The sequence below is a fragment of the Porites lutea genome, chromosome 2 (assembly GCF_958299795.1).
Source record: "Porites lutea chromosome 2, jaPorLute2.1, whole genome shotgun sequence".
Taxonomy (NCBI): Eukaryota; Metazoa; Cnidaria; class Anthozoa; order Scleractinia; family Poritidae; genus Porites; species Porites lutea.
Genome location: NC_133202.1, coordinates 49946809 through 49956808, shown reverse-complemented (window position 1 = coordinate 49956808; position 10000 = coordinate 49946809). Strand labels below are relative to the sequence as shown.

The following is a 10000-nucleotide window of genomic DNA, read 5'->3' as shown; positions in this document are numbered from 1 at the left end:
ATCTAGGGTGTCCAGCATGAATTGTCTGAAAAAACTAAGATTTTCTAGTTGCCCAAGGACCAAAGTTAGGTGCCAGGGACCACCGGGTCCCGGGGGGGTACTCCCATACAAAACCTATACGGGTATGTGCCGCCCAAAGGGGTCGTGATTTTGAAGCTCCTGATTTAGAACGGGGTATCCATTTCAGAGGCGTTTTCTAGAACAGGGTATAATATTTCGAACACAGTCAAAGCTCCACTTTTGTAAGCAGCCATTTGAAATTATTTAAGGACAGGTTGCTTTTAAAAATACGGTTCAATGAGTTAACAAGCAAACCGTTGTACTCTTGTTGCACCCTAGAACGGAGTGAAAAAAATTGGCCCATTTCTAGAACGGGGGAACAGTTTTAGGGCGAATTCTAGAACAGGGTATAAAAAATTGGCCCATTTCTAGAAAGGGGTGTCAATTTTAGGGGAAATTTTTTCTAGAACGGGGTGCCAATTTGGAGTCCCGGGCGGCACATACCCGCCCAAAAAATACCCAAGTGCCCCCCCCCCCTTCCCCGGGCAGCGGGTGTTGCTGAAGCACGGCCCTGGGAGTCGCCAAATATGTGTATGTGTCTACTGGCCATACCTCATTCCCCAGTGCATTTCAGTGATTTTGTTACCTCTGCATCCTGGCCCCTGACGCATAAAAATCCCCAAAGACGTAAAATGATTCACGACATGCGTCCCATAGGATGCAAAGAATGATCGATCGATTTAAAGCAGTTTCTTGGTAGAATGTCCCGTTCATGTGATTTCTTTGTCTTTTTTTTTAAAGATGCATGTTTATATTAGTCTATTTTGTGCTTTAAATATATTTTAAAAGGACTATATTTTAATATGCAGTTTGTCTCTAGATTAACCATCTGGTTACAATACTAAAGGCTCGAGCATTTTCAATTTAGGACTCCTTTTTTTAACTTGGACTCCTTGGTTATGGACAGAGACTCACCATAAGTATTTGTAACAAAATCACTACATCTAAAATGAAACAGGCCTTAAGTGACAGGTGAAACTTCTTGCAGATCTAAATAACAAAATGAGTTCCCTTGATACTTAGGTGAGAATTCACACTCCTTCCCTGTGAGCTGTCTTAAAAATTTACCATTATGGAAAGGGGGTCTCAAAATCCACAATATTAAAAGTAGAAAAAATAGTTAAGGTATTATTAAGGTATTATAAAGCTGAACTGACCCATCTACTTGAACATTTTGAAGCACAATTTCCCTCTTGTTCAAATACTTTAATCACATTGTAAAACTGCCACAAAAAGTTAGGGGCATTTTTAATGTTGTAGTTAAAATCTGTTCTTAGATTAAAACAGGATTTCCTTTGTCTTCTACACTGTATGAATAATCAGGGCTATAGAACAAAGAATTTCTGGATCAAACGTGGTTGGATACTGGTTTTACCCAAGAACAGATTTTATCCACTTCATGTTTGTTAAGACCCAAATCCTGTTTTAGTTGTTACAGGTGCATCTGAAGGTATTGGAAAAGCTTTTGCCTGTGAGGTGATTTTGTAATGCTTAGCTTTGCTTGTTATTAGGTTTTTTTATTAATTTTTTTTTTATTAGCCTCTTAAAAAATCACTAATGGGCGATTTTACAGTTGTGTGGTCAGTGCCCTGACCTTTGAATATATGTGAGGCTGGTGGTGACCTTGTTTTGTTACAAACCTTCCTGCTTTTAATGTGTGAATCATGGTATTTTAAGCTAACAAGCTCATGAACATGATCATTTGTAACATATGAAAAACAAGAAGGTTTGTTACAAAACAAATTCATGGCCATCCTCGCTTCTGTTCAAAGGCCAGGACACTGAGGACACAACTGTAAAATGGCTTATAAATGTAGTAGTAATTGTGCCATGCCTACAAGTTGAGTGAAAGCATCCACTATTTCAAACTTAAGTTTGCCAACTGCTGATTCATTTTTCCTCGTAATCTCACTCAATAAAACACATCAAATAATACATACCAGAATGGATTTTGAGTATTAGTAAATAACTCTAATCTCATCTGATATACTTCACCCATACTTTAAATTTAAGTGTGACAAACTATATTATTATGAAAACTAAACGTACAGGTATTAAATTAAAAATGAAAAAACTTGTCTTGCATAAACTAAGTGGCAAGTGTCTGAGGTTAACAAACACCAAGAATTCTAACTGCCCATGGGCAGTTATGCTAAAAATGATGGGAGATGGATATGGACTCTACTGTTACATTGGAATTTTTGTTATGTTTTAATACTAATACTTAGTAGAACATAGTAGCCAGAGCTCAAACTTTTATTAAACAAGGTCAAATATCTCTCGATCCCAGCTCTTGTATAATGACAGCCTTGGCACCATTGCTATCTCTCTGGAAAATGTAAATTTTTTATGAATCCCTCTGCAGAAAATTATGAAAATTATAATGATCCTCTGCCTCTCACATCCCTTTCTTGTCTCATTATGGACAATGTCTCAGTCATTTGCCTTAACTACAGAAGGGGTTATTCATTGATTAGATTATTGAGACTGGGTTTAAGTTGGTATGTGCTTGTTGCACAAAATAAAAGCTTAGTTGCTCTTGACCTACTGGTGTATTTTTGTATTTATTTAGTTGGCCAGAACTGGAATGAATATTGTTCTTATGAGTAGATCAACACAAAAGCTGGAAAAAGTTGCAGAGGCTATTGGTTAGTAAACATTAATATGTAATAATAAATGCTGTAGCTGACTGCTCAAAATAAAATTCAAGTTATCATGGTCTCAGCCTACGTTAGTTGATTCTCAATTTTCTTTTATACAGGTAGTAGCCGTTTTTAGTCATGATAACTAACGTTAACTAAAGTTTGTTTAATGTTACAAATTTTTTTTTGCCTTCCATTCACAGAAAAGGAATTTAAAGTCCAGACACGCATTATCCAAGTGGACTTTGGCTTGCAGGATGTTTATGCAAACATTTCTTCATCACTAGAAGGACTGGAAATTGGTATTCTTGGTATGTGTCTGACATAAAATTATATGCGTTTTTAAATAAGCTGTAGCTCAACCTTACCCTCCAAAATTTCACACTGTTGATGTAAATCTGTTCAGAATCCTTTCAGAATTATACTCCTTCTCCGAATTGACAGATTTTAGACGAAAGATAACAAAGATCAAATGTACAATGCACTGAAGCCACCAAGGAACATGAATTTCTATGTTTGTGGTTGATTTTATAGAGAGCATGTCATTTTTGCTGTTGCACTGCCCAAATTTGCAACAAAAATTGAACTTTTCTAAAAAGGCCCGGGCCACAGTCGCACTAGAGCAAACTTTTTTAACTTCAAAAATTTGGCAATAATTTTTGGGAGAAAAAAGTTTCCCAATTTTAATGCAGATTGCATTACACAAGAATCACGTATTCCAAAACTTCACTGACTGACATATATCAATCACAGACCATCTTCAAGGAAAGTTCTTGCATTACACACTTCAGAGAAAACTATGAGAAAATGTAACAGGAGAGTAGATTGCCGCTTTTTATTTTCACAACAAAATTCCATGGCAGTTTTAATAGTGGTTCTAATACTGGAGACTATCAACCTTCCTTTATGCTGTTGCAGGGCTGTCACTAAAATTTCAAGTTGCCGGGTATATTGGGTATATGCAATTAGTAGGAGGGGAATGGTGCCTCCAAGGCAGCACTTTGATTTCTTTGAACATTGGCAGATTCATAAAAAACTGGATAGAATCTTTTATTTGGGTTGCACTTAATTTTCGTGATGTGTTGACAGGTGAGGTACTTTAATAAACAAAATTTGCTCTACTGCGACCTAAGGTCTTACTTTAATTAACAATATGGAGAAACACCAACTCAAAGAAATCTTCATCTGGAACCCCATTCTTATCAGATGAAATTATAAGCATTGGTTTACATTGTTAGTGTGGACTTTTTGAGGCTAAAATTGTGGGGCAAGTTTCTTCATAGCCATAACTCAAAATTGTCCCCTAATTTTAAGTGCCAATTTTTGTTTTGCTAGATTAAGTTCCACTTGATTTAAACTGGAACTTTCTCACTCCCCTGTTTTAAATTTTTGACAGTGAACAATGTTGGTGTAATGTATGACTACCCACAATACTTTCTTGATGTCCCTGATAAGGTACGTTTTGAGTTTCATTTATTTCTTGACAAAGTTTACATGGTGCATATTATTTGTTCCCTCCTGGTATTTGCCTGCTGAATACCAGGGAAAACGGGCCTCAGCCAACAGGAAATATTTGATATATTTATTTTATAGTAAGAACTTTTATATTTTTTTTATATCATGACAGAAACTTTATGACCTGATAAATGTTAACATGACTTCTGTGATAATGGTAAGTATGAATATGGTTAAATGTTAGTTAACTTAGGAACTTGGGAACACAAATGTCCACTCTGTGATGTTTGTTAACGGTGTTTGTATTGCTGCACTTGGGTAATGAGGCTGGTTCAGCGGTATGTTCTGTACCATTGCACGTGCCTACACAGCAACATTATTTGTAAGCATAACTTTTGATTTGTATGGTGTTTTACAGCTTCTCCCACCTTCACTCTCCCCTTTTGAAGACCCGGTCTGTATCTCCTGGAACTATTTCTACCTCTATAGTTTTTTTTTATTCCTACCGTTACACACAGCCACTTACTCGAATCCCAATGCCTGATCATGTGGGTACATTTGAACCAAGACTGCAGCCATTTATGGTAAGCACTCAATCTTGATGATCCTATAAAAAAATAGGGGACTGTGAACAGTCTGTTATTCTTATCAAATCATATGGTATTAGTGTGATGGTTGCTAAGGTAGTGGGAGGGTTTGGTACTCATGGCTTGATTGCTTCTGGGGACCCATTTAAAAATGTGGGTTAGTAGATCACCTCAGGTATGTGTTTGTAGTAAATTAGAACCCCAAGCATTTAAGGGCACCTACCCTCTTCTTGTGATGTCCAGTGTGCTAGGAAACCATTTCATGGCCTTAATAATGCGCTTTTCACAAGGAGATGTCTGCCTCTGTCTTAACCAAGTTGTGTCAGTTACATTTTTCTACCTTTGCTATACTCAAACTACTCTGTAGTAACTCAAAATATTCATCTTGCTGTCTAATATGGGTGATAATCAGCAACACTTTGCTTTTCAGATGACTTGTATTGTTTTACCCCACATGTGCAAAAGGTAGGCCTCGATACTGGTCACATCATACCTCTGAAACAGACATCATCTCAGTGTTTTTGTACCTCTTACAAGGTTTTCTTTGCTGTCTCCATGCAGGAAGCGTGGTGCTATCATTAACATGTCATCTAGTGCTGGTCTGCTGCCAACTCCTCAGATCGCAGCTTATGCTGCAACTAAGGTTGTTTACTCATTTGTTTTCTTTGAAAACGTTACTTTGTGTTATAGAATTTATGCAAGAAGTATAAAGAATAGTATGCGCATCGGACTAAACTCCCGGGCCCTTTTGCTGAAAGGCCAAAAAGCACTGATCCAGGATGAAAATTTCAATCCACAATTGTATTAACCTTCCTACAGATTTGTTTTGAGTATCAAATTGGTTTAACAAAACTGGATCTCTAGGTAAAGGCTCGACAAGTGTTTATAAAATTTCATAGACAAGAAAACCTTGCTTAAAATTTGGAAGTTAATCGTAATCTATGAAGTCAATAAGGAGGATACAGTAATCATTGTGTCATTACTGATACTAGCCTGGGACAAAATAAAAGATATTGGGCCTGACAGGATTCGAACCAATTAACTATGGCGTTATTACTTATGTTTTTTGTAGGAGTTTGTCGACAGCTTTTCTCGTGCTTTGGCTTATGAGTATTCTTCACAAGGTGTCAAAGTTCAGGTTTGTTTTACCGACATTCTATAAACTCGAGTGGGTAAATACACCTACATGTCAGATCGTCTACGCCTTTTGAAGAGGGCATATGGTAAAAAAGTAATAATCTAGCATACTTGGACTTTCCGCTTGTCACGTTTTAAATGAAGTAACACACATCCATTTGTTGTTTTGTTGGTGAAAAATTCAATATCATTTATTTTATTGTATCACGCAAATCAGCTAAAGTTGTAGGCATGGTAAAAATAGACGACTTTGATAGGTGTGTACTATTTATAAATCTGTCTTCTAGTTAAAGTCTTTTTATCACTGACTTCAAAAGGGCTTTGAGCTCCTCCATGTGCTTACTTGGGTGCTCATTCCCAGTGACGCGCGGCTGTGGCAGTTGACTTGTAAATACTTGTTTGTTTTTCTTCTCTTCACAGTCACTGAGACCATTTTATATCGCCACAGCGATGACATATGGCACCAAGCCAAACGTTTTTGTTCCTTCTCCAGAGACGTACGTAAAGAATGCTCTTCGAACACTAGAATTGTCGACACGGAATACAGGTTACTGGAATCACGAGATCCAGGTACTACCACCTACCTACTCTACTTACCTAAAAAGACCCCTGTTCACAGACGTGTGTGGAGAAATAGAACGAGCGCTAAGCGCAAAAAAAGGTTTAACGAATTCAACCATCCCACCCCTTTTCGTTAGTAGTCAAGAAGTTTCTAGCCTGCCTTCCAGCTGGACTAGTCACTCGAGATCTAGATAGAAGCAGTCTAGAAGTCCCCGCCCCCCGCTTTTTATTTTCATAGATGTAAAAAATAGACATTCAGTTAATAGGTTTAATTAGGAGTGAGCCCGGACACACTGACGCCTAGATTTAATCCCCTCCCCTTACTTACAGCCTTTGCCTACTGAAATCATGCTATGCAGATACTGTCGTTGTGACTCTCCTCTTCTAAGGAGACACATGACACATAAATATTGTAACTCCGATCAAATAAACCGACTGGTCTTATCAGCTTACAATTCATGCTAGAGGCCAATCTTTGCCCGTCAAGTATATTTTGTTTGTGGTTGTTTGTTTTCAGGCATGGTTCCTTGGATTCTGTCCCGAATGGTTGTGGATGTGGGCTGGCAGCATTTTAAATCAGCAGATTCGTAGGAATGTTCTCAAAACCCGAAGATAATTTTCGTGGAACTTCTAGCTACTCTAGTGCATGGGTGACTGTCCTTTTTCAGACTCTGGATTGGAAGCTATACAACATGAACTTACCAGGACTGAAGAAATCGTTCTCACCTAAACTCCCGAATACCGACCATTTTATTTTCACCTCACTGAATAAAAAAAAACCTCGACTGTGTTATGCCTCGTTCTTCAAAGCGCTCCTAGCGTTTAGTATTTACTTCGCACATATAGTAAATAATACTCTACCGTGGTTATAAAGGTAGTGATTTGCGATCTGTGCATGACTGTAACACTCGGTTATCTGCAAGAGGCCGCCTTACCCTGACGGCCAGGTTAATTACGTAATGGCTTGTTAACTCAAGCTAGGACGCACACATTCAATAGACTTTTTTACGACACCTTACGTACAGGGCAAATGGAGAGTTCCCGTTGGTAATGACAAGAAATACAAACAATAAACCGTATATCAAATTTTCTTTATGTTACCCGTGCAGTGAATTTTCTTTTAGTTGGGAGAATAGTGGAATTTGGACAATACCGTAGTGTTGTACTGTTTCCATTGATAAGGCACACTGAATAAGAAAGAGACGCGTGAAACTCTTGTGTAGTGATTTAAACTTTCATGGCTATTTCAAGCGTCTGTATTTACCCGCTGTGAAATAGTGACTGGGCTCTCAACTTTTGATCAATTTTCTTGGACTTTAGTATTTAGCAAGTGGTGGCACAATAACCGCGTTTTCTCCCTATTTGTCCTCTGTGCATACGACTCCAACGTAACGTAAAGGTTAAGCCGTATACGAGCCAATAAGGCTCGCAAGGGCGGAGCTCAACCCGATTTTGTACCAGGAATTACTTTTTTCTGGATGGGATGCTAGTCAATCCCAGGGTTACCCTACCATTATGTGACTGGTTCCCACATATACGCCAGGCTGAAGAAAGACAGTTGGGCAAAGTTTATTGTGTAACGAAACAACGGGACGGAAATGCTTGATCCCAGACCTACGAAACCTTGAAAGAAATCTCGTCAGACAGCCCTTTTAATTTTCAAACCATTTCTGTCTAACATATAGTCATGATTACATCGCACTAACTAACAGGTCAAGAATCATGACACACTAAGTGCTCCTTTTGGCGTCATGATCTACATACGAATTTAACGCGGTATTAGTGGTTTTGACGTGTATATTTTGAGGCATTTGGCAAGCCGCTCTAGGAAGTAGTTGAAAGTTTCAAAAAAGTGGTACCTTGGTGTCGTGCAAGTACACAAATAGTGGTTACAAACTACTACTCAAATCAACACGGATGCTTAAAAAAGTCGCAGGCGACTTAGTGAATCCAAAGGGCACAAGGTAATGAAATTACAATTGCTGGCACGCAAAATGGCCTTTGGATAAAAATCAGTTTGAGCAACCCATTATCAGCATTTTTTTCCTCAAGCACCCAGGCTATGTAATCACGGATGTGAAAATGTGCGAAATGGGGAAAACAAGAAAGAAACTAAAACGAAGTTCATGATACAAATACAACACATACGTAGACGCCCCTGCAGATGACGGCGACGGCAATGAGAACTTCATATAAGCAATAGGTTTAATTAGCGAAACAACAACTTTGCACGTGCATGACACTTTGTACATTTCTTTTCCGTTTCTGCACGACTACGACATGAAAATGCCTAATATCATGTTTTATAGGGGATATAAAGAAGCAACGACGAAATTTTCTTTCTCTTTCTTAACTTGTATAAAGCTTTTAGGAATTCAACTCCAGGAGGGTTCGCGTACTTTCGACAAAGTAAGCGAGATGGAATTATCGCGATGAAGATTGAAAAACCGCGAATTCACGACGTTTTACCTGCTGTCGCCATCCTCGCATCTTGTAAGGTCCCTAACAGCTGACCGAGGAGGACCAGTTCTTTTTGTTGTTAGTCTTAATTTAAATTTTTACAGTGATTGGAAGCAGATGTATTAGATTGAAACTTCTTCACAAAATGAACGTCAAAGGAAGACTACAAAACGATTTTTTGAAACATTAACAATTAAAAACTAACTACACATTGTACCGAGGCCTCTGCGACCCCACAGCGCCATCACTAAGAAATGAGCAAATAAAAACGAGTTTAAAAAGAGTTCAAACAGAGCAAATTCACAGGAGGCCAAGCCAGACGCAAGACCCCAGCACTACTTTCAAAACAATTTTCGCAAGATCGCCGAAAGATCGTCCGTATAGCGCCATTCTTAAACTCGGAGAATAAAACGAATTTGCTGCTCACCATTAGCTTGTGTGCAGCCGCCCCCTTCCCTCAGAAGAAAAAATCGAGAAAAGGGACGTCTGTGTCGCGCCGTCCTTAATAGTGTTCTGGTTTTCCCGTAATGTCGGGGAAAGCCTCTGATTGGCTGTTAAGTTAATGCCATGACGTAAGTAATTTCCGGTGTTGTGATTAATAAATGAATCTCAGAATTCCCCGGTAACCAGAGGTGCTTGCCAACTGTTATAAACAAAAGATTTCTTTCTGGAAACAAAAATGTTAAGTGAGATTTCTGATGTTTGCTGCACCGATTGCGGGTGCATGTGTTCTCTGCTGCGTGGTTATTGAGAAGAAATGAGGCACGAATTTTGTCCATGGACGTACAAAAATCAACGAAAAAAAAATTCTTCCTATTTGCTTCGTAAATAATAAGAAAAGAAGAGCTCTCATTTCTAATGAAGAGGAGTGAACTATTTTTTACGAAAACCTATGCATTCGAAATCATCGAATGGATCAACTACTGCATAAAGCGCTTCATCGGAAATGCAAACTGCTGCCGAAAGCAAAATTCTTTTAAAACCAAAAGCCACAGGAAATCGATGTACAGGAAAGACTGGCTTCATGACCCCAATGACAGAAGAACATGCAATTTAGAATCCTCCAAAGCATAATATACTTCTGAAAAATTCGCCAAC

At 38.5% G+C, this 10000-nt stretch overlaps 1 protein-coding gene across 2 annotated transcripts in view; it reads left to right on the top strand.

The window, feature by feature from the left end:
* The window catches only part of LOC140928935 (inactive hydroxysteroid dehydrogenase-like protein 1), an 11672-nt gene extending 4135 nt beyond the window's left edge, over nucleotides 1-7537 (top strand). Inside the window, exons 3-12 of one of the 2 annotated variants that reach the window (XM_073378740.1) lie at nucleotides 1490-1536; nucleotides 2633-2708; nucleotides 2906-3013; nucleotides 4099-4157; nucleotides 4330-4374; nucleotides 5175-5209; nucleotides 5306-5387; nucleotides 5817-5882; nucleotides 6302-6451; nucleotides 6960-7537. In XM_073378740.1, the coding sequence (XP_073234841.1) occupies nucleotides 1490-1536; nucleotides 2633-2708; nucleotides 2906-3013; nucleotides 4099-4157; nucleotides 4330-4374; nucleotides 5175-5209; nucleotides 5306-5387; nucleotides 5817-5882; nucleotides 6302-6451; nucleotides 6960-7058 (767 nt within the window). In that variant the 3' untranslated portion in view covers nucleotides 7059-7537. Of the gene's footprint in view, nucleotides 1-1489; nucleotides 1537-2632; nucleotides 2709-2905; nucleotides 3014-4098; nucleotides 4158-4329; nucleotides 4375-5135; nucleotides 5210-5305; nucleotides 5388-5816; nucleotides 5883-6301; nucleotides 6452-6959 lie in introns of both variants that reach the window. The other variant, XM_073378739.1, reaches the window with a different exon arrangement.
* Nucleotides 7538-10000: the final 2463 nt, after the last annotated feature.